Consider the following 25,806-nt stretch of genomic DNA (forward strand, 5'->3'; position numbering starts at 1 on the left):
TCCACTAATCTTTCAGGCAATGCAGTCCAGATCAGAGTTCATTGCTGCCTGTGTTTTTTCCAACATCTCTTGGTCTTTTTGCAATTATTATAAATCTGTATACTCTGCTTACTAACCCTACTGCCACAGGACTTTACCTTCATTTGCTCTGACTTTGAGTACTTTTATAAGTTTTCTCTTAACTTGCTCTGCTCTAAGGAGACCAAACTCCAGTTTCACCAGTGCCCCCATATGTACTGAAGTCTTGGATTCCTGATGTTCTTCCAGCATAGAACTAGTTAGCACAGTTGCCTGGATAACTAATTGTGGTTCAGAATAAAGTCAACAGTTTCGGTTTAATACCTGATCCAGCTAATGTACTTTTCAAACTTGCCTCTTTTCTTCTGGATGTGGAAAGCAATGGAAAATTACCACTGCCAAAAAAAACTGCCGAGAAAACAGTTGAGAGTGAACAACAGCAGACAATGAGCCAAGGTCACCTTCAGCTAGAGCACACATAAGGTTCTAGGAAATCTCTTCAGCACACATTCCAAGGCCTTGACTGTAAGGTGTGGTGGCGAAAATTACTCTGCACTGCTCCTGCTGTGGGCGAATCAGTTTTTCGTGACATTGACCAAAATTTCCTTGTTTTTGTGTTTTGTCTCTGTTTATAAATTAATGAACGGCCTTTGCAACTTACTTTTGCTACGTTCAAGGATTTTTGTTCTGACAACCTCTCAGTGCACCATTTAGATTACATTACTTCTCCTCACACTTCCTACCAAATGTGATCATTTCACACTTCTCTATATTAAATATCATCTGCCATTTCATCAGCCGATGAAAGTCTGTCACTATACAGCCTTGTCAAGTATTTATTACTATTGTCTCTGAGTTTCACATCATCCACAAACCTTCAGCTCAGGTCGTTAATACATATCAAAAAGAATAATGGTCCAGCAACAACACTGCATTAATAATAAAAGTTAATAAAGCTGAAAAAATCTCAGCAGGCAGACAATATCTGTGCAGAGAAATAGAGTTAACTTGTTAATTTTAAATCTGAGCTAAGATAAATTTTTGTTAAACAAAACTATTGAGGGATATGGATCAAAGGCTTGTCTAAGGAGTTAGGCCATAGATTAGCCATTGATCTCATTGAATAGTGGAACGGACTCAAGGGATGAATGGCCTTTTCTTGTTCCTGTCTACTTATGTTCCTAGATTAACAACAGTTCAGAAGAATTTGGTAAAAAGGCATTCCACCGACAGCATGAAAGTGACTGGCATTCTATCCTCCCACACTCCAAATTAACTTGTCAAGATTAACGTGTCTCAAACCTTTCCCCTTGCTAATCTTAGGCTGACCAACCCATACTGACTGGTTTGCTAATACTCACATAAACAAATATTGCTGGAGAAATTCAGTAGATCTAGCAGTGTCTGTAGAAAGCATGCTGAGAAAATGTTTCGAGACCAGTGACCTTTTTTTCAGAACTGAACTTGCAATTCTAAATATTTATTCTAAATCTCCGTTTTCTTTTTAAGTTTAAACTCAATTGCTTTATTCACCCTTGGATTTGCAATTTTGGATGCCATTTCTTCCTCCCCTTCTCACCCCCCGTGCATCCATTCTGAACCTGTACCATCTTCTCTTTAAAGGCTTTCTATTTCCCATTTCATGTTTTACCTGCTAACTTTTAATTCTATTCAATCTGGGCCAAATCCCTTTTCAACCAACCAAAAATAGCCCTTCACCAGGTGAATATATTCCCATTTTATCTTTCCATGTCCTTCATCATAACTACTTTAAATTGCATGATATTGTGATCCTTGTTTTCCAAGTGCTGTCCCATTGGAACTTTGCCACTTCAATCACCAAAATTATATTCAGCACTGTTTCCTTCCTTATTGGCCTAGTTAAATATTAGTCAAGAATGTTTTCCTGTTTACCTTATAGAAATTCGTCCCCATCTTTAGCTTTCTAGTCTAGTATAATTGCTGTGCCCCTATTATTGTTAAGGTTATTGCAACTTTCTCAAATTTGTCTGCATAGTTACTCCATCATCTCCTTCCCACAATTTAGTGTCTCACAGCATATACCCCATAGTATAATAGCTCATCTATTGTTCCATCATTCTAGCCAAATAGATTACTCCTCTGAACCTCAAAATACATCCTTCCTTGCTGTTTTTGTCACAGTGTATTTGATAAGTACTACTAGCCTCCTCCATTTTGCCTTTACTATCTTTCCTTCATACACAGGAATATTCATTGCACTTTTCTTGCCCTGTTTAAGTTAAGTCTTTGTAATTGTCACTCTATCCCATATGGCTAGTTGTCCCAGCAATTCATCAATTTCTTTCACTCACATGCACTCAAACCCACAATAGCCTAACCTCATTTCCCCCAGTCTCTTCCCTCCCATTTCTGAACTCCTCTTTATACTGATGTTTCTCATTCTGAGTTCTCTCAACATCCTGTATCTACTCCATTCTGTTTCATCCTGGTACTCCCCTGCCAAATTTAAATCTCCATCCTAGTCAATCTCCCACAGAGATCCAAAGTTCCGATTGATTTCTGTACATGTGCCATGTACAGGTCTTCCTGCCCCAGAACAGGCCCCGAAGCCTCAAGAATCTTAAGATCTCTATCTTGTGCTATTTCCCAATCACATGTCATTCTTTCCTAACTTGCTGCTCTTAAACTCACTAATATGCAATACTGTAATTCAGAGATTACTAACTTTGAGGTACAGTGCTTTAACTTCCACCTTAAATCCTGAAACTTTAATGGTGGCACCTCAATTCTTTTACATCCGTAATGTGATGGCCTATGAATTTTTAATCATTGCTATTTGCCATTGAAGATTTATTGTACCTCATAAGTTCTGTCATTGGTTTGTTTGCAATTGAATGTTGTTCAAAATAAAAACTGGCTTTGTTTTTTCTGAGTTCATCCTGCACTTTTCAACTACGTTTATTCTTGAATTTGAGCCACCTTAAATTTTTGATCAAAACAAGCATTAAAAATCCTTATCTACATCAGTAAAAATCTGATGAGTACTTCGACTTTCTGTAACTTTTTCCCGAGATGGCTGCCTCTCTCGCATTTTGATTAATGCAGCTATGGAATTTTAACCTAACACTCAGCAGGAACCAAACACAATCAGGTCAGCTGCCTGTTTTAAAATCCTGCTACATTTTATTTTCAATTTCTTCTGGTGGGGTGTGAAAAACACACTTGATGCCATCAGTTTCTTGCCGAGTTGATTAGGTTAAAGTGATCGTCTTTCCCTGCCCAATGATTCAAAGATGGTGTTGCTTTTTTGCTTCCCTTTGGACCTCTCAATGTGTTCTCCAGTTGAGTACTGCCATATGCCTCAGGGAACTTGGGCTTGTGGCCATGAACAAGCCTTTGGCACCATACTGTTAGCCCAAATGTTATACCTCAGCTTTATTTTGCATGAACCTCAGATTCCCAAGCTCAAAAGTGAAATTCTGAAGTTTCAACACTCTACCCCAAACCTGCATCTGTGGCCATTGATAGGAATCAGATTTCAGAACCTGAGCACATTTTAGAGGGGCTTCATCAGTTTGCAGTGAGGGAGAGATGGAAGGAGGGATTTGTTACAATAGGAGTGATTGATTGTGGTGCAATCCAACTACAGGTAAACTCTAGTTATGATACAACAAGTAAATTGAGTAGGTCACCTAACATCAAATCGGGAAATTCTGTATCTTAAAGAGTGAGCAACATCGAAATCAAATCAGATCTCAGTTCCGTTCACAGCAAGCTAAAAGAATGTGATGATGCAGGGTGAGCAGGCGTTGCAAAAAGGAACAGCATGATCAGTATTCTAAGGACCACTTTGAAACTACTCATCAGATGAAGGAAGAATGCAATGGAACCATACATGTTGCAATGTTCTTATTTTGGAAATTGAGAAGTGGGGATAGGTTCACTGTACATCTAACTGTGTTGTTCCTACAGGAGGTGAATAACTTGCGCAGCCAGTGTGAGAAGCTGTACAGTTACGACTGGATCAGTGTCCCACTTGTTTACACACAGGTAAGATTCACAGATTTGGGTGAATTAGAGCTGCTTTGGGCAGATACACCACTCCACACATAAAGAGTGTAACTGAGGCTGACAGATTGGGCAGGTTTACTGTTTTGTCTCACTTTTGATAATTCTAACAAGAAGGAAAAATACTTCCTGCTGTAGCTTCCGAGGATTTGTAGCTACGATTTGATATCAGCACAAGCACAGGTAAGTTGTAATGTAATGGTAATCTCTGTAGATTATGTTCTGGAGATACAGGTTCAAATCCCTTAACAGCAGATGTCAATGTTTGTTTTAAAAAGTTGGTTACATGTAACCACTGTCAATTATTGTTAAAATCCCTCCCGGCCACCAACATCCTTTAGGGAAGAAAATTTGCCATGCTTACATAGTCTAGTCTACACGTGACCCCAGACCCACAGCCATGTGGTTGAATCTTTGAGCAGTTGATGATAAATGCTGGCTTGGCCAGAGTAGCTTGTATCTCAGGAATGAATAAAAACAATGTCAGCCTGACAGCACTTTACCCTTCCTTGAAAGATAAACAGCTGTAATGCAAAAGATGAAGTAGTCGTTTTGATTTAAGGAAATCTACATCTGCATCTTAATAGTTTATCATAAAGTTAGATATTTATGCAGGTTTAACCTGAGGTAGCTCTAAATCAAACTGGACAGGATTTACAGCTCACTGATATATTTAAGACCGACATGATTAAAAATTTGAATGTTTATTAATTCTCCATGCAATGTAGACTGCACATCATCGTAACTATTAACAGTGTCAACATCAAAACCTGATAGCTCCAAATTAGCAAAGGAGAGGTATAGGGCAGATTGATTCTGCTCTTGGCTAAAGCAGTATATTTGTTAGACTATTCTTAGTTGCTGGAAAAGCTGTGAATGATTCTTGTTCACAAACAATCATAAATTAAAACTTCCATGAAGTAATTATATGATTGATTTGTAAAATAAAAAAGACAACAGGCTCTGATTCTAGCTGTAATGGTGGACCTAAATTGCATTCATCTTCCTATTTGTGTTTATTATATCCCAGGTTGTGACTATTGCTGTTTACAGCTTCTTTCTGGCCTGCCTAATTGGTCGGCAGTTTCTCGATCCAAGTCAGGGTTATGCAGGCCATGAGCTTGACCTCTACATCCCCGTCTTCACCTTGTTGCAGTTTTTCTTCTATGCTGGTTGGCTTAAGGTAATGTCTCAAACTGGATGCAATATGAAATAATTAACAGGTGTGTAATCTTGATTGAATATTTCGTGGATGTCAGAGAATGAGAGGCCTTCTCAGAAACCCTGTTAGTAAATCCCCAGATGGATGGTTGATAAATGCACCACACTGTGCTGGACTGAGTCATACAGGTAAGCCTGAGGTTCCGAATCCAACCTGTGCTACATTAGGGAATCTCATCCAGAATAGCAGTCATAATACAACATCTCCACACTCCTGTGCTAAGGGTAGAAGTAGAGACAAGAGAAGAAACAAAATTCAGCCAGAGTTGCCATAGTACATGCCTCGGGCCAATAAATGAGAATATTTTTATGCCTTATTATGTTTGATTTCCTATTGATAACCTTTCTTCAGATTGACACATGAAGAATAGCTGAGGTACCCTAGATGATTGGTACTTGTACAGCAAAGTAGATGAGGAAAGAAATAAACTAAATCAAACTTTCTTTATAATGGTGTAAAAATGTCCCCTCTGATTTACTCCAATGGACTTGAGTTGTAAATATTGATCAGAAGTGAAAATACATTATTGCATAAAAATAACTGATTATGTAAATGGGCCTGAACTCCAGGAACCACAAGATTCCATAATATCTGGTTTGTATTCAGTTCATTGGTACTTTTATAACCAGACACACAGTGGGGATCCCCAGTGCATTATGGTTCCAGACAGGACATGCCAAACTGTTAAGTTCTGGCTGAAGAGGGATGACTTCTTTATTCATCCATTCCCTGGGTTGGATGTAACAAGGTTAATTTTAAAAGGGTCCTTTCCTTTGTGAATACCTTTCTCCCAGATCAAACTAAATTTATGTTTTAAAAGGAACCAATTTAATCAAATTAAGCCTTTTAAAATTAACGTATAGGGAGTTTGTTAATTACTCCACATGGGAAGAAATACTGATGTAACATACAGATTAGAAATGAGATGAGTCCAAAAAATAAAGTGTCATACAATTGATGCAATGTATTACATCAAATCAGTTGTAATGACACTTTGATCTTTTACTTATAAATTCTGTATCCTATGTATCCTGCCCCATTAGCCATCTGATGAAGGAGCAATGCGCCAAAAGCTTGTACTTTCAAACAAACCATTCTGATGTGTTGCATCAGTATTTCATCCCATGCGTAGTAATTAACAAACTTTCTATGTGTTAATTTTAAAAGGCCTGATTAAATTGGTTCCTTTTAAAATATAAATTTAGTTTGATATGGGAGAAAGGTATTCACAAGGGAAGGGACCCTATTTAAATTAACCTTGTTGTATCCAAAAGTGTGATGTCATGCACTTTGGTAGGAAGAATTAAACTCCAGCTGTGAATTTCTGGCAGATCAATAATCCACATCTTCAGACAAGCAGGAGAGGAATTGAAAATATGGCCAGTCTTTCCTGTATATTGAGTACATGTAAAAGGGAAAGCAGGAAAAATAAGGCCAGACTCACTATTAACATGATTGAATCTTCATAGGTGGCTGAGCAACTGATTAACCCTTTTGGTGAGGACGATGATGACTTTGAGGCGAATTGGCTCATTGACAGAAATTTCCAGGTAATTAATAAACTGTCATAGTGACCTACTGTTCAGAAACTGGCAGATTAAACAACCTTCATAGTCCTGTCAGTAAAGGGGAAGTTTCAGAAAAGTCAGCCATTTGTAATGATTGTAGCGTTCTGTTTGTGAGCATATAATAAAGAGTAATAACTAGGAGAAAGTGCCTGCAATACTGAGAATACGACCACCTGCAAGTTCCCTCCCAAATCACATATCATTCTGTCCTGGAGTGATATCATCATGCCCTCACTGTCGCTGGTTCAAAATTCTGAAACTGCTTTCTTAACCAATCAGTTAGAAGACCCTCTGTCGACTGTAGCACTTCCAGAAAGTTATTATCCACCACTTTCAAAGTCCTTTTGATTGGCCACTTTCAAGGCCAATACAGACTGGCTTAGCCAATGGCATCTACCTGCAATGACGGAATACAAATAAACAGGTGAATTGTGAGTTATTGACCACCACTTTCAAAGTTCTTTTGATTGGATTGGAGATGCTGGAGATCAGAGTTGATGAAAGGCTTTTGCCCAAAACGTCAATTTTCCTAGCTCCTCGAATGCTGCCTGACCTGCTGTGCTTTTTCAGCACCAAACTCTCAACACAGAGTATTAACTGTCTATTGTAGTAGATATTAGACCATTTATAGATATTAAAGCCTTGCATATAATTAGAATGGCAGAGACAGCAACAAAGGTTTAAGCTTAGAACTTTATCATGAGGCTCAAACATCTCAACTGCTTCAATGATTTTCCTTCCATCATGAAATCAGATGTGAGGATGTTCTCTGATAATTGCCCTATGTTCAACACATCATGTAATGAAGCAGTCCATGTCCATGTGCAGCAAGTCTTGGATAACATTTAGACTTGGACTGCTAAGTGGCCAGCAACATTCACGCCACAAGTGCCAGGCAATGACCATCTACGACTATTCAGAATCTAACCTTGACATTCATTGAAACCCCCGGGAGTTACTACTGACTCTAAACTGAACTGCATCAGCTACATAAGTATTTGGCTACAAGAGGAGCTCAGATGCCATGGATTCTGCAATGAGCAACTCACTTACAGATTCCTAAAGCCTTTTATAAGACAAAAGTCAGGAATGTGATAAAATACTCATCACTTGCCAGGATGGATGTAGCTCCAACAGCACATGAAAACATGACACCATTTGGGGTAAAGCAATCCACTTGACTAGCACCCCATTCACTATCTTCAACATTTACTTTCTTCATCACCAAGGCAAAGTGACAAAAGTGTGTACCATCAACAAACTGCATTGCAACAACTCACCAAGGCTCCTTTGACCGCACCTTCCACACACATAATCTTTATCACCTCAATGGACAAGGACAGCACTTACCTGAGAATACCATCACCTGCAAATTCCCTCCCAAATCACAAATCATTCTGTCCTGGAGTGATATCATCATGCCCTCACTGTCGCTGGTTCAAAATTCTGAAACTGCTTTCTTAACCAGACAGTTAGAAGACCTATCCTCTGTGGACTGCTGCAGTTCCAGGAAGTTATTATCTACCACTTTCAAAGTTCTTTTGATTGGCCACTTTTCAGGCCAATAATGACTGACTTAACCAATGGCATCTACCTCCAATGAAGGAATAAATATAAATAGATGAATTATAACTGTTGAACCTGGTTCATGATGTAGTGGGGCAATGGATAATAATATCTTACTATTCCCGCTGATGGAATCTTGAACTCCACTGAGCTGAGCTGATAGGACCTTAGTCTGGACATATTCTAGCATTCTGTTAGAGAAGCTTGAGCTGCCAATGAATGAACTGAAGAAGTTTGAGACTCCAGCACTGGAGATCTTTCAGACTTGCTGCCTTTTGCAAGACTGTTGGTTCATAACTTCCAGGAACCAAGGCTGATTGGAGCTTAGCCTTATTTTATTAAATCAGACCAATGTGTCTTTACTCTCAAATGAGTTGAATTGTTGGTCTCTTAACCTCCTAAATTATATAAAATTACCTTCATCACTCATCATGTGAGCACTGTCTCTAATTGATGGGGATGGAGACGTGAAGTAGTCTTGAAATAAAATGAAACAGAGCATAGTGTTAAATGTAGCTGTGATTATTGCATTAAATTATGACTAATTTTTTCCATAGTTGTCTGGATTCTTCTAATTTGATGACTGTATTTCTAATGAAGAGAGTGCAAGACGCAGACAGAATAACAAAGAACTGTGAACATTTACACAGTTCGTAAACTTTAAGCTGCTGAATAAACAGTAACTCATACTCTTGTTCAGAACTCTGAACAGTTTATGCTTAGTCAGTGGATTAATTAAGTTTAACTTGTAACTATGTAGAATTTCTGTTTATGCAGCACTGTAGAAAAAGCTTGCTGGACTCAAAAGATTCCTGCTTATTCAATATTGTGAGTTACTGATTACATAATGGTACTCTTCAGCTGAGTTGATAATTTGTATATTCTGACTTTTTTTTAAGGTTTCCCTCCTGGCCGTGGATGAAATGCATCAGAACTTACCTGCTCTTGAGAAGGATAAATATTGGAATGACAATAATCCAAAGCCTCCATACACAGCAGCAACCACAGAACACCGGAAAACCTCCTTCCTGGGCTCCACTTTTGATATCAGGTTAATTATTTTCACAGTGAAATTCTTTATGAATCAAAAAAAACACATAATTACAATGGCAGTAGTTACCTGTCTGTCAGATGAGATGCCTAAACATCCAGCATGTTACCATGGCAATTAGCCATTTGTACATGTGCAGTGTGTTTGATTTTCTTGTCCATTGTTATCTTTCATTGGAAGAAAAATAAGCAAGGTCAAAGAAAAGAGGAATGTCAGTAAACTTATAGGAGGGAAAAATGATCACTTGGGAGAACCCAACTCCTTTTCTTGAACTTGTTCTTAACAATGTACACAGCATAAACCTCCAACTCGTTTTAGGACCCTTTCCCTCTCCTGATCCACACCTACAAACTGGCCCTTAACCCGCCTGACAGCCTTTCTTATGGAATACAACCACCACAATGTAAATATAGAATTCTACAGTGTGGAAGCAGGCCACTTGGCCCATTGAGTCCACACTGAAGCTCTGAAGAGTAGCATCCTACCCAGACCCACTCCCTTACCCTGTCTCTGTAACACTGTATTTCCCGTGAACGTTCCTGGACAATGTAGCATGGCCAATCCACCTAACCTGTACATTTTTAGACTGTGAGAGGAAACTGGAGCACTTGGAGGAAACCCACACAGACACAGGGAGAATGTGCACATTCCACACAGACGGGTGGAATCAAACCTCCGACCCTGGCACTGTGAGGCAACAGTGTCACTGAGCCACCATGTCGCATGTGGAGCAAAATCCTATCGCTTAGCTTCATTTTGCTCATCCAGAGCTTGAGTTCCTGCCAAAAGCAACTCAGACCTCCTGCTGTCACGCACACACAAATTTCCAGCACCTCAGTGGAAGAGCAGCATTTGAATAATCGTGGTTCATATGTCTAAGTAGAACATAAGCAGATGGCTGAATAATAACGTAGTAGTTTAAAATTCAGGTCAGCTGGAGATAGCTTCATGAGATTAATGCCATCAGTTAACTATATCAATTGTAGTCCATTTATTTTGAATTGTTGACATTTTTATTAAAGAGTGGATAAAGGAATATGTTTCCAGTACATTGTGATAAGTTTAATAAAACTATGAATCCCTTTCTTGTGAGATATGCTCAGTCTGAAGGGGTACATGTGAAATCAGAAGTTCAAAGGGTGGGGGATTTCTGGTAAAAAACTGAATTCCAACATGGTGCAGCATTCCCAAGAGTTCAAACCAGGCAGAGATTAGGTTTGTAGCTGAGTATACTTTAGCATTATTCTGTGGTGAGTTCCTGTCCTATGCATTCAGCAATAAGTGCTAAACAAAGATGAGAGATTTCCCAGAGAGATTGAATCTCTGGGCTATCTCTGTACTTCACTTTCTTCCAAAATGTTTTTGTTCCTCTACTTTTCTTTGCCAATGTGTCAACTCTTGTACTCATGACTAAAAGGGGAAAATAAACATGCTGGTGACCCAGAAGACTTCAAACAAAATAAATACTGTTGATTCTTGACAATGGTGTACCCCAAACACCTTGTGGCAACGCTCAGTGCAGAAGAATACTTCAAAGAACAATACAGAGAGCGTTTTAGACCTGACAGAAGATGTGCAGTTCGATAGGAAATGGGAGGTTTCAAGGGAGAGGTGTAGGTTGCATCATAAAGTGGTACTTTGTGGGAGTGCTCCTCAGGTTGACCTGAGCCAGTACAGTGACTGATCAGAAGTTGAAGATTGTGAGAGTCAAAACTAAATGGTCCTTGCACAAAAGCAGAAACTTCAAACGGAGCAGTAGTAATGAAAAGGCTGTCATTTTTCTTTAAAATGTTACAGTTTTGAAAGAGTGTCAGTGCCATAGCACACAGATGCTCCAAGACAAGGCTTGAAAAATTAAGCTGTAAAGGTCAATAAAGAAACTCATACTTCAAGAGCAGAGAACTGGGGAAATTGCTAACTTGGCCATTTAATCAGATAAGCACTGGATAATTTACAGAAATTTGAGATTCCGGTTTAACACAATTTTCTTTTGGGTAGCAAGTCGAACAAAACAGTAAGGTTCTGAAACACAGAAAGCCTCCATTTACAGATGCTAACAGAGGGAAAGACTTGATTACAGCTGCAAGGAGAAGGTAAACCTACACTATAGGCAGGAAGAGAGGGTAAATCTCCATTATAGCCATAAAACATAGAAAAGTCCTCCTGTTCAGTACAAAAGCAGCAGAGAACCACCATTACTGAAGAATACTAATCTTTAAAAATAAAAAATAGTTGAACACTTTTGGAAGTTATGGCATCAGAAATGTTTTTGTCAGAAAGATTTAGTTTCAGAAATGGGCCAAATAGAATACAAAACTATACATCCTCGAGTTATAAAACAGCTTCTCAGCAGGAATGTAAGTCAAGAGCAGAACAAGAAAATATACTTCTGCACACAATTGGGAGTACTGCTGATGATGTCATTCTTCACCGTATTGAAATAGAGTCATAGAGATGTACAGCACGGAAACTGGCCTTTCGGTCCAACTTGTCCACACCGACCAGCTATCCTAACCTAATCTAGTCCCATTTGCCAGCACTTGGCCCATATCACTCCAAACCCTTCCTAATCATATACCCATCCAGATGCCTTTTAAATGCTGTAACTGTACCAGCATCCACCACTTCCTCTGGCAACTCATTCCATACATGCAGCATCCTCTGCATGAAAACGTTGCCCCTTAGGTCATTTTTAAATCTTTCCTCTCTCATCCTAAAGCTATGCTCACTAGTTCTGGACTCCCCCACCCCAGGGAAAAGACCTTATCTTTTTATCCTATCCATGCCCCTCATGATTTTATAAATCTCTATAAGGTCACCCCTCAGCCTCTGGCACTCGAGGGAAAACAGCCCCAGCCAATTCAGCCTCACCCTTAGCTCAAATCCTCCAACCCTGGCAACATCCTTAGGTATATTTTCTGAACCCTTTCAAGTTTCACAACATCCTTACCATTACGTGTATAGGTCCTGCTCTGATTTGCTTTTCCAAAATGCAGCATCTCACATTTATGTAAATTAAATTCCATCTACCACTCCTCAGCCCATTAGCCCATCTGATCAAAATCCTGTTGCACTCTGAGGTAACCTTATTTGCTGTCCACTACACAGGTAAATCCTGCCATTCAGGATTCCCTCCAACAACTTGCCCATCACCGAATGTCAGGCTCACTGGTCTATAGTTCCCTGACTTGTCCTTACCCCCTTTCTTAAACAGTGGCACCACGTTAGACAACCTTCAGTCTTCCGGCACTTCACATGTGACTATCAACGATACAAATATCTCAGCAAAGGGTCCAGCAATCACTTCCCTAGCTTCCCACAGAGTTCTAGGGTACACTTGATCGGGGATTCCTGAAGAAGGGCTAATGCCCGAAACGTCGATTCTCCTGTTCCCTAGATGCTGCCTGACCTGCGGCGCTTTTCCAGCAACACATTTCCATCTCTGATCTCCAGCATCTGCAGACCTCACTTTCTCCTCAAAGATTTCAACCTACTGCGAATCCTCTTACAAGGATGCCTTCCTTGAAGAAGCTCTCTTTCTCCCTCTACAAAGGTTTCAGTGAGTCCCTCTCTCACTGCACCCCCCAGGTCATCTCCTCTGCACAGAAGCTCTTCAGCCACATTCTCAAACAGACTCGCTACCACAGCCACATCTCCTTCCTCAGCACCTGCCTACGGAACCGACTGATCCCGCACGCATTCCTGAAGAAGGGCTAATGCCCGAAACGTCGATTCTCCTGTTCCCTAGATGCTGCCTGACCTGCTGCGCTTTTCCAGCAACACATTTCCATTCCTGGGGATTTATCAACCTTTTTGCATTTCAAGAAATCCAGCACCTCCTCCTCTGTAATATGGACATTTTTCAAGATGTCACCATCTATTTCCCCACATTCTGTATCTTCTATATCCTTCTCCACAGTAAACACTGATGCAAAACACTCATTTAGTATCTCTGCCATCTCCTGTGGCTCCACCCATAGGCTGCCTTGCTGATCTTTAAGGGGCCCTATTCTCTCCCTAGTTACCCTTTTGTCCTTAATATATTTATAACATCCCTTTGGATTCTCCTTAACCCTATTTGCCAAAGCTATCTCATGTCCCCCTTTTGCCCTCCTAAGTTCCCTCTTTAGTATACTCCAACTGCCTTTATACTCTTCTAAGGATTCATTCAATCTCTCCTGTCTATACCTGACATATGCTTCCTTCTTTTTCTTAACCAAACCCTCAATTTCTCCAGTCATCCAGCTTTATCTACACCTACCAGTCTTTCCTTTCACCCTAACAGGAATATACAGTCTCTGGACTCTCATTATCTCAATTTTGAAGACTTCCCATTTTCTAGCCGTCCCTTTATTTGCAAACATCTGGCCCAAATCAGCTTTTGAAAGTTCTTGCCTAATACGGTCAAAATTGACCTTCATCCAATTTAGAACTTCAGCTTTTAGATCCAGGCTATCCTTTTCCATCACTATTTTAAAACTAAAAGAATTATGGTCACTGGCTCAAAGTGCTCCCCTACTGACACCTCAGTCACCTGCCCTGCCTTATTTCCCAAGAGTAGGTCAAGCTTTGCACCTTCACTAACGGGTACATCCACATACTGAATCAGAAAATTTTCTTGGACACACCTAATACATTCCTCTCCATCTAAACCCTTAACACTATGGCAGTCCCAGTCTATGTTTGGAAAATTAAAATCCTCTACCACAAGATTACAGATAACTGAAATCTCCTTATAAATTTGTTTCTCAATTTCCCAATGACTATTAGGGAGTCTACAATACAATCCCAATAAGGTGATCATCCTTTTCTTATTTCTCAGTTCCACCCAAATAAATTTCCTGGATGTATTCCCAGGAACATCCTCCCAAAGTACAGCAGTAATGTTATCACTTTTCAAAAACACCACTCTTCCTCCTCTCTGGCCTCCCTTTCTATCCCTCCTATTGCATTTTTATCCTGGAACATTAAGCTGCCAGTCCTGTCCATCCCTGAGCCATGTTTCTGTAATTACTATGATATCCCAGTCCTATTTCCTAACCATGCCCTGAGTTCATCTACCTTTCCTGTTAGGCCTCTTGCATTGAAGTAAATGCAGTTTAATTTATTAGTCCTACCTTGTTCTGCCTGCCCTGACTGTTTGTCTAGCTCCTTTTCCAACTGCACTGGTCTCAGATTGATCTCTTTCCTCACTACTTCCCCGGGTCCCAGCCTCCTTCCCCCCACCCCACCCACCCATACAGTCTGTGCCTCTGTCTAGAGAGACCCCTGTCACAATTGATCACTTGGAACCCAATGTACCTCTCATTACATTAGAGCCAGTCTTGATACCAGAAACATGGCTGTTCATGCTACATTCCCCCTATATTTTCCAAAACAGCATACTTGTTTGAAATGGGGATAGCCACAGAAGATTCCTGCATTACCTGTCTACCCCTCCTACCTTTCCTGGGGTTAACCCATCTACCCATGGCTTTGGTCCCTTCCTTTAACTGCTATTCCTCACACCCCTTAGCTCTTGTAAATGAATTATTAATTGCCTCTACCTGCATCTCTGACCAATCCATGCAATGTGATAGAATTCACAACCAAAGACATCCTGAATTGAATTGAATTGAATTAAATTTATTGTCATGTGTATTGAGGCACAGTGAAAAGCTTTGTCTTGTGAGCAATACAGGCAGATCACAGAGTTAAGTAGCATAGATAAGTAAATAATAGGTAAACAGCGGCAAAAACAAAAACACAGGTATAGGCGAATGTTAAGAGTTTGCAAATCCATTCAGTATTCTAACAACAGTAGGGTAGAAACTGTTACGAAACCGGATGGTGTATGTGTTCAGGCTTCTGTACCTTCTCCCTGATGGTAGCGGTTGTAGAAAAACATTGCCAGGGTGGGATGGATCTTTGAGAAAGCTGGCGGCCTTTCCTTGACAGCGGGTCTGGTAGATGGATTCTATAGATGGGAGGTTGACCTTTGTGATTGTCGGGGCCGAGTTCACCACTCTCTGTAACCGTCTCCGATCTTGAATGGTACAGTTGCCATGCCAGCTACTGATACATCCAGATAGAATGCTCTTGACGGCACACTTAAAAAAGTTGGCAAGGGTATTCGCTGTCATGCCAAATTTCCTCAGCTGCCTGAGGAAAAAGAAACATAGTTGGGCCTTTGTAACCAGTACGTCCACAAGAAGAGTCCAAGAAAGCTTGTTGTGGATGACCACTCCCAGGAGCTTGACACTCTTCACTCATTCCACCTCCGTGCTGTTAATGTGTAGGGGGGGAAAGTAACATCCCTCCGACAGTCAATAATGAGTTCCTTGGTTTTGCGGGCATTCAGGAGTAGGTTGTTCTCAGTGCACCATTTTTCCAGGTCTTCCACCTCCATTCTGTAGTCTGTTTTGTCGCCATCTGAGATTCGACTGACTATGATGGTGTCATCAACGAACTTGTAAATGGCGTTATGGTATTTGGCGACGCAGTCATAGATATACAGTGAGTATAGGAGAGGGCTGAGTACACACCCCTGGGGGGCTCCAGGATTGAGTGCTAGTGAGGATGAAATATTGTCCCCAGTCTTCACTGATTGTGGCCTGTGGGCCAGGAAACTGAGGATCTAGTTGCAGAGAGTGGGGCCTAGTTCGAGATCACTAAGTTTAGTAATCAGTCTCGAGGGAATAATAGTGTTGAAGGCTGAACTGTAGTCAATGTGTAGGATTCTTACATAGCTGTTCTTGGTGTCAAGATGTTCTAAGGAGGAGTGAAGGGCAAGTGATATGGCATCTGACATGGATCTGTTGGTCTGATGGGCAAATTGGAGTGGGTCAAGAATAGTGGGGAGGCTGGAGTTGATTAATGCCATGACCAGCCTTTCAAAGCACTTCATGACCACAGAAGTTAGGGTCACTGGGCGGTAGTCATTGAGACATGCTGATGGGTCTTCTTAGACACAGGGATGATGTTGGCCCTCTTGAAACAGGCAGGGTCAGTGGTCTGTTGCAGAGAGAGGTTGAAGATGTCCGAGAAGACCTCTGCCAGTTGATCTGCACATGCTCTGAGTGCACAGCCTGGTACTCCGTCTGGTCCCATCGCTTTCCTTGGATTCACACAAAGGAAAACTGATCTGACCTCTAATGCAGTCACTCTTGGGATAGGTTTGTCAGGACTTCTCGGAATAGATGTTACCTCTCTGCTGAAATTCTGCTCAAAGCGAGCATAGAAGGCATTGAGATGATCTGGGAGGGATATGTCATTGTCTGCTATCTTGCACTGTCTCTTTTTAGAACCTGTGATGTCATTCCTGCAGACATAATCATCAGTAACATGGAAACTCTCCCTAAACTCCCACATCTGACAGGAAGAGCATATCACTCTGCTAAAGGCCATCTTTGCTCCTCTACATTTACCAACCCAGAAAATAGCATTGTCTTTTTGCTCTAAAAAAGTGTTCCAGGCTAACTTTGTACTTATGGTTTATATTTTTAAAATTTAATCAAGAGACAAGTCTCAATAAAACATGTAATCAAGAAAGAACCCACTCTACTCACTATTGTAGGTTACACTTAAAAACTATGCACTAATCTGCTCCTGTACTGTTGGCTCTCCCACATAGATTCCTCCAAGGTCAACTGTGAATTTCATTTTTCCTAGATGCACTACGATGTCCAGAGATACATGAACTCAAACAGCAAAGGCAGTAACTGTGCAGATTCACTGCTGTGTCAGTTAGCAATGTAGGTGTCTTTCTCTCTCTCCCTCATTGACCATGTGGTCACTGCCTCTTGTCCATCTTCCTCCTTTTAAAAGTGCCGTGATCTTTTTTCCCCAAAGTTCCAAAACAATGCAACAGCCTATAACACAGTAATTGTTGCTCCTGGAATTCAAGGGAATCACCTCCGATACCTAAAATACCTCAAAGAAAGGAGCAGCTCTTACAGCCACAATCTTTTCTTGTCCTCCATCTTGGATTACCTACCACACAAATTTAAAATGGTACCGAAGACCTTTGATAATAATTTAAATCTAAGATCTAATAAAATTCTTGAAAGGGCAAGAGCTAACAAGAGTGCAGCATCCAGGTGAAGCTATATATGATTCCATTAATGGTCTCTTCAGGCTAGTGGAGATGTCATTATGATGATTTAAAGTCAAAATTTGTACAAGGCTGGATTGCTGAAGGCATTACTGGTGAATCTTTGTCAAATTAGTTACAGTAAAAAATAACTAACCCAAGAGAAATCCATTCATCAGATGGAGATTAAAGCAGAAGTCCCGAAGGAAACAGGTCAATCCTTTGAGGAGAAGGTTAAACCTGGGACAAGAGAGCTACAGAATTTATGCATTTCTTAAGATACAAAAGATATACAGATAAACCTATGCAGCATGCTGGATAAACAGAGACAAAGTCATTGCCAGAGCTATGGAATAAAGAAGCATAGATGTGAACAGTGCTCAGATTTTAGAACTTAATGCTCTTATTGTAAGGAAGTAGGTCATTTTCAGAAAATGTGCCAAAGCAGGACCCAGCCAGAGAAAAAAAAAATACCAATGAACTACCCAAATAAACAGATAAATAAAGTGAAATATTCTCCACTAGAAGATAAATCCATAGTTCTCCTGGGCAAAATCAGTGACTGAGACAAAACACTTTGACATAACTAACATTTGTATCAAAGTCCAGAACATTCAAGAAGATAGAAGTTTTAAACCACTTTCCATAGAACAAAGCTCTGTGCAGATTGGGAAAGGCAATTTAAAGATATGGTCCATTCAATTCCAAGGAAGACACCACTAAGAACAGATATGAAACATGCAAAGAAAAAGAATTACCTACAATAGCAGGAATTAAATTCACATAATAAAGAATAGGCATACATCACCAAAGTCTTTCATGAAAGAATTATAAGAGATTAAAGACCCTTCAATTCAAGAGGAAACCACAGACCTCAGACCATCAGGAAGACAGTCCAAGTCAACTACCTCCTACAAGTCCAAAGAGAACACTTTACGGTAAAATAGTGGAACATGCAAATTTGAATTTGTAAAGTCAAAATCTTGGAGATAGTTGGGATAGCAGCAAGTGCAAATTTATAAACACATGCATAACAGTACAATCATTATGGGGATAATTGGCTTGGGGGGAATATTATTTATAGGACTAGAAAGATGTGGAAGTGTTCATAATTAATTGAATTCAGTAAGTGTGACTCACTGTGGTGATATCACAGGGACTCAGGTAGTATAAAGAAGGAGCTTGTAAGGCACTGGTCTGAGGTTGATGTACTCCTAAAGACTCTGTAATAATGAAGGCCATATTCATGTAATCTGTAAATAGTTGCAGTAATGCAGTAAACATCATATTGTTTGTATAACAAGTTTCTTCTGCTTAACCCAAAAAGGTGAATATTCAATTTCACACGAAAACAGTTCAAGCTTGAAGGAATGCATACACCGCACTACCTTCTCTTCTTCCTCTTCTAAAGATGTGAACTCATGTTTAACCCTTTGGTAACAATATAGTAATTCTTCACATTATGAACCTGGTTGGTAAATATTAGCAGACTATTTCATCATGGGGCCATCACAGATGAACACTGATCCAGCACAATAGCTACAAAGGAAATTTACGCCCAGGCTTTGGGCCTCACTGGTCCCACCACTGGTTACAAACATTGGCACAGAAAAAGATCAATTAGCATTCCATGTCCTAACAACATTATTTTTCCTTAAATTTCTCTCTGTACTTTCTCCAATTGTATTAAATTCACACATTCTAGTCTCTGATTCACTTACCAATGGAAATGGATCTTTATTTTTGCCTGAATACTTTGTAAAAATCCTTATAATAGATCTCTCCTTGTTCAAATACAATAAGCCCCAGTTTCTTGACTTTTGCTTATAACTAAAGTCTATCAATACTTAGGAAATCTATTTCACATACTTTCCATAATCTTTGGTATAACTCCACGTGCTCAAAATAGAGCACACTAACTGTTGCCTAACTTACAATTTGCATAGATTTAATATTACCTTTTTGTCTTTGCCCTTATCTATAAGACATAGTATGCCAGATACATTTTAGCGACAAGAAAGTAAGTCAGGTCAGGCTGAAGCAACTGTACTTTTACATCCATCTTTTGTACTTTGCTCCATCCCTCCTTTCTCTCAGGGCCCAACTGCCCATTCTTACTGTGTTGGACATTGTGTAGTGGCAGATTATTCAACAATCTTCACGATCTTCACCTGTTCCAACACAAACACATTGTCTAGCAGTTTCGTCACAGGACTGTGAGTAAAAGCAGAAATCCTGTCTGATCTTCGTCTCCCTACCCCACAGCATTTAAGCCATGAATAGAATGCCAGCTGTTGCCCTGTGACTTGAAGTTGGATACTAGGGAATGTATGCAGTTTCCACCAGGACCTTAGGGCTCCAGGTGCCTCCCAGCAGTTTCCATGAACAGACAGTGAACTGAAATGCAGCGCTATTCAAGAGTTATAGGATTAACAATGATCATTTTCTTTTCTGTAATATCAGCCACTGGTGATTTTGTAAGATGCCACATGTTCCACATACTTTTCTAAAAGCTGTACACCTTTTAGACCAAAAAGGATACATAAAAACTAATTGCTAGATTCATGTACAATGTATTACTGCTCAGAAGCAGCCTATAAATTAAATGTTCAAAGTAATAAAGGTAGAGAGATTCCACATGAGGTTAAAATGAACCTTTCGGAAGATAATTCTTACAGTTCTTGATAATTTAGAAGCATTCAATGGAACCCCCAATGTCTGAACTTCACCAACTATCATTCAGCTGTACCTGAGTCCTTCAACAATCTGATACCTCAGGTAGGTATATAGTACTAGCAGTAGCCATTACCTCCCTACTAAAATCTAAGCAATGAAGAACTGCCAGCCTCTGATTGACCAAAAGCTCTCATCAAGTGGACTTCTGTTACTGGGATTAAGGATCTTGGGGAGGGTCCAACAGTGCCCACTTAAATGCCTGGAAAAAGATGTCACAGAGCTCTTGCTAGCTCTCCAGGTGGTAGGCAAGATCTTTGTTTCCTCCATGAAATAGCACTAGAGAGAGCACTAATACTGAGAAATTACTATTTCTACAAACATCTTCCTTTAATGGTTCGGTCATCGGGAAAATCTTGTCCATGTAGAAGTGTGTATCATAAAATTTAGTGAACATCGTATCCATATAAAATTGTTGAAGAGTGATCAGTTTTCATATTGTGGTGAATATATTACTCCCTAATTGAGGAACATGGGGGCTAACTCCATCTAATCAGAGGTGGGAAAATATGGAGGATCTAACTTAGTGCATTCTAGGCCATCAAGGGCAGATGTACAATAACTTTGCCAATTGATCCACTTGTGAAACCATTAGAAAACACACTCTTTTTATGCTTTGAGAGGTACAACATACTTGATTATATATGCTTTCTTAAAACTTACATTTGCCCTTACAGCATGCTTAAAGAGGAAATGGAGTTCCAGCCCCTGGAACAGATCAATGAGAATGAAGAAGTAAACCATGCCACTCCACTTCTGAGTAACTTAGGCCGACTCCTCGGAATTCCATCAACAAACTTGCAAAACATTTCCAGATCCACTCCTCGAATTAATCTAATGAGGAAGAGGAATGGTGCTTTGTCGCAGGCGGCTATGTACAGCTTCTTGAGCTCAGAGTCAACGCCCAATGGTTTCCATAAGCCAGGATGTCTCCCTCCAAATAGACCCTTTGCAAGAATCCACCGAGCCTCCTCATCCTCGCATTCACCTTTAGGGTCCACTCAAGGTTGTGCTGCCTTGGATAGTGAGTCAAGGGATTTTGACAGCTTCATCTCTTCTTCACTTTATGACAGACCTGGCTACTATAGTGCCCCTCAAACACCCATCCAATCCATTCCCATGACATTTCCTCTCAAAAGGATCCCTTTAATGAAGCCCTCTATGCTGACCAATATCTCTGTCTCCTCTGCTGGAAATCAAGGCAGTAATGGCAATGAGTCAGCCTCCAAACCCAGTGAGCTGGACATAGGAAACAGTATTCTTGCCAATAAAGGAGCCTCCCTGAATGAAACATCGACAGAGGTAACAACAATGGAAAATAGTCAAATTGCATCTGAAGATGAAGCTGTTACAAATAGCCACTCTAAAAACTGTAAAGAGACTCTTATACCAACAACCAACAGCATGAATCCTAACAGCAGTAATAACCTCCTACTGGTTCCTGAAAGTCTATCCTGTCTCCTGACAGACAGTTCTTCAAACACTGATAAGCCAATCGAATTGAAACAAAAGCTCAATACAACCATTGGTTTCCGAGCACGCAAGCATCCTAGACTGACTCTTGAGTCCTTTGGACATGCAAACAGTCCAGACCCTCCAAATCCTTCACTCAACACACCAGGCTGTGGCTCAACAATGTCCACCTTTTCCTTCACACCAGTGTCTTCCCCAATGCTGGGGAGGTCAAGGATACTAAGTCACAGTGGAACAATCTCTGGTACTGATTATAAGGTAGGAAGCACACCTTCCCCAGGATTTTCTGAAATGGGCACGTCCTCCAAGTACCTCAATATAACCACTCAGTCCATGACCACTGCTGATTGCACAACTGATACCAATATGAAGGCACATCTGAAATATGACAGCTTGCCTCCAAATGATTCGAGATTCTCACTCAACGATGGGGACCTAGTCAACCTGATGGATATCATAATTGAAACAGCAGAAAACATTCCAGAGAATGGGAAAATGGATAAGCACACAGAAGCAAATGACTGAGATGAAACATTAAAGACTCCATGTATCATTTTGCTTTGTTGAGCCTATATAGCTTTATTTAAACCATATCTCGAACATAGCAAATTTTAAATGCAGCTCCAATGTGGCATATAGTGAAGCAAGCATACACAACACAACGTAATTGCTACATGATTTCTCACTGCAGAGGCTTTAAGAAGTGGAATGAAAGAAGACACAAGCTTATAGACTGGCTTTTCATCTTTGAGCATATCAGCCTGCCAGCTGCAAGGTTCCTTTGTAAATTAGGTCTGAGCAACCTCAAACTAGATCCGAATTATCAAGCTCACAAAAGCACCAAATTGCCCCTAAATTGGCAGCTGTAAGCCATTGGATGACTTGTGTAGGAAATGGAAATTGTCACACTGGTGCAGTACAAGTGTTATTTTGGTTTGAGATTACTTTTCCTTTAAAAGGAAAATATAGGGAAGGATTTACACCTCAGTTGTGTCTATAGTGGGGAGTATTTGATCCTTACGCTCATTGCCAAAATAACAAGTATTCTGTTCCCCAATACTAACATTATTCACAATGAGAAGCATAAACTTCACCATTCATGTCTCATTTCCTTAAAAGATTATCACCCTCCAAAGCTAAGCTTCAGACAGTCACTGGATCCACAGTTAAAAACAGCAACTTAAGAATTTATTGGCTAGATTTTGTTGGTGGTGACATAACAGTGTCCAATGGTGACCTGAAAGAACGTTGTCCACAAAGATTTACTGCTTTCTGTGGTCTGAATTATTTCTTTCCCAATGCTAATTTGGACCTAGTGCCTAGTCAAGAAGATTTCTGTCCAGTAACTGTGATGTCATTATGCAGGGTAAGCCACCAATTTCACTGAAGTAATCTTACAGACAGAAAGCAAGAAAATATCTTCACTTTGGATTGTAAAGTTCACTGTGGGTGTTGACTACACCAAGATGCCGTCAAAGATGGCAACTGGCCATGTGTGCACATAGAGATGGTGCTGATCACAACACATTGCAAAATTGGAGTCTCCTGGCCACTGTCTCCTTGCTGCTGGCTTACCTTGTTGTAAACTAAATCCCCCCAACTCCCCTGCTACTTTTGCTATAATTCATCATTCAAATAAATACATGGAATGAAAATATAAATTATATAAATATAAGTTATCATAAACTTTTAGAAAAGATTATTTTAATTTTTTTATCACATTGGAGAAATCTGACATTCAACAAGTGAAATTATTCTTTCAGGACCAGTGAGAATAGCCAGCCGTAATTACATATTTCTAAAAATCCTCTTCTAACCAGTCTGTTCAGAGATGTTATGACACACTTCTGGGACTTGAATCCAAACTTGCTAACTCAGAGATAGACACTGTCACTGCACCACAAGAGTCCCCTAATTCCAAACTTTAAGATATTAAAAACCTAACTATACCAATTCAATGATATGTGACAATTTCAAGTGCTTTTACTACGGGACTAAGAGCCTAAGAGTGGAAGCTCACCTTAGGGTTAGAGATTGCTAATTGATTGCATTCTTGAGTGCATCAGTACGTTTGCTATAATTTCTCTCCAATTGGGGGGAAAGACACAATGAAAGATTAAAGGTGAAGATGATGTTATCATCCACTGCTTGTGAACCAATAAGGTGATCCAATGGAAGCAAATTCCCTTTCTGTCACTGAGGTTTCCAGTGGTGAAAGTCCTTCCCATCAACAGCTGCAGCCAATCAGAGGTCAGCGCCACTTCCTAGTGACATAGCACCCAGCTGAGACCCAGGGTCACAGAGAGACCATAGGTAATATGTAATGAAGGCAAAATGATGGCCATGTTAGGGGATGTGGGGATTAGAGGCAAGAGCAGATGGGTGGCTTTCAGTGACTGCTGCTCAATGCCAGATCCCTTAATCAGGTAGAGAATGGCCTGATAGCAAGCACCCCTCCCTTTCATGGAAGGCCAATAATAAACCTGACAGGTTTTGCTAAGTGGGTTTGAGAGGGCCAGGAGACCAGCACAATCTCCACAACACCTTAAGGATAATGGATGCCATTTGACTCATGTCTGAGCTTAATTGACATCCTGCCCACACCAGCCCCATACTTATCCCACTTAATTAGATATTCATGTGGGGCCTCTTCCATCATGATGGTGTCAGCCTGACAACAGTTTCTGCCGCATAAAATTCAACCCACAATGAGGTGTTGGAAATGGGGGCAGGAAGGTATTGAATGACTGGCAATGGAAGCAGAAACCTGCTGAAACGTGGGAAATGGATGTGGAAACAAACTAAAATACACGGAATCAGAGTAATTTATTGAATAGAAGAACATTGGACCACTAAGCTTTTGCTTGCAAATCTCTCCCGTGAAATCCCTTAAATTGAATGTGGATCAAATGGGCTGAAATTCATACGGTTGGCTTTTTGAATGTGCTATAATTTTATATTCAAACAGCAACAGAATTTTTTATTATTACTTAATGTTGTTTCAATTTCTTAATTGTAAACTGTTTCTACCAGAGCTTAGAGACTAGTTGGCTTTTTGAATGTGCTATAGTTTTATATTCAGTAAGCAACAGAAGTTTTTATTATGACATAATGTTGTTTAAATGTCTTAATTGTAAATGGTTTCTTCCAGAGCTTAGGGACTAGGGAGCTAAGCACAGCCACCAATACCAGAATAATTAAGAGGCTAAAACTGGAAATCAACAAAAATCTCAGAGAGCAGTAGTGATGAAGAAGGTTACGAAAAGGGGAAGGGCATGACCCTGGAGGGATCTAAAAACAAGGATGAGTATTTTAAAATTGTAGCTATGCTGGACCAAGATGCAATAGATCATCGATACTGCTATCAAGTAGTGCTTGCTCAGCAATAACTTGCTCATTGATGCTCAGTTTGGGTTTCTTAGCTCTTGACTTCATTACAGCCTTGGTCCAAACATAGACAAAAAGTGCTGAATATCAGGGGCGAGTGTGATTGTCCTTATAATCAAGTCAGCATTTGACTAAGCATGTTATCAAGGATCAGTGGCAAATATAGTTTGTGCCACACCTGCCTGGCAATGACCAACTCTGAAAATAAAGAATTTAACTATCTCCCCTTCATATTCAATGGCATTATCATCGCTGAAAACCCCACTATCAACACAAATGACTGTGGATGCTGGAAATATAAAACAAAAACAGAAATTGCGAAGAAACCCAGCAGGTCTCACAGCATTGTGGAGAGAAAGCAGAGTTTCAAGTCCTGTGCCCCTTTTTCGGAACTTAACACTACCAGCTGCTCCCCTCTGAGCCACTCAGGGCTCAAGTCTCTCCATCTATCTCCCAACCGAGGGTTCCCTTTGAAATAACTCGATGGCCACTTTTTGATTTTAGGGGGATAACTTTTTAGTTTTCAGGGACTATGTTTTAAGTCTCATGAGCTCTGTCATAAGGCGATGCAAACACTTGGTAATCACACTTTCTGTATTTGTGTTGATATATGATTGTTGTGGACTAACAGAGAAGCAGAATTAAAAAGGTTCATCAATATTCCCAA

At 40.2% G+C, this 25,806-nt stretch overlaps 1 protein-coding gene across 1 annotated transcript in view; it reads left to right on the forward strand.

Moving 5' to 3' along the window:
- LOC122557879 (bestrophin-4-like) overlaps positions 1 to 25,361 on the forward strand; it is a 39,756-nt gene extending 14,395 nt beyond the window's left edge. The window contains exons 6-10 of the mRNA XM_043706044.2: positions 3,973 to 4,050; positions 5,099 to 5,251; positions 6,760 to 6,840; positions 9,324 to 9,475; positions 20,957 to 25,361. Of these exons, the coding sequence (XP_043561979.2) occupies positions 3,973 to 4,050; positions 5,099 to 5,251; positions 6,760 to 6,840; positions 9,324 to 9,475; positions 20,957 to 22,277 (1,785 nt within the window). The 3' untranslated portion in view covers positions 22,278 to 25,361. The remainder of the gene's footprint in view (positions 1 to 3,972; positions 4,051 to 5,098; positions 5,252 to 6,759; positions 6,841 to 9,323; positions 9,476 to 20,956) is intronic.
- The last annotated feature ends 445 nt before the right edge of the window (positions 25,362 to 25,806 follow it).

The sequence above is a fragment of the Chiloscyllium plagiosum genome, unplaced genomic scaffold, assembly GCF_037043375.1.
Source record: "Chiloscyllium plagiosum isolate Xiang-an unplaced genomic scaffold, Cpla_swu_hap1 HiC_scaffold_18, whole genome shotgun sequence".
Taxonomy (NCBI): domain Eukaryota; kingdom Metazoa; phylum Chordata; class Chondrichthyes; order Orectolobiformes; family Hemiscylliidae; genus Chiloscyllium; species Chiloscyllium plagiosum.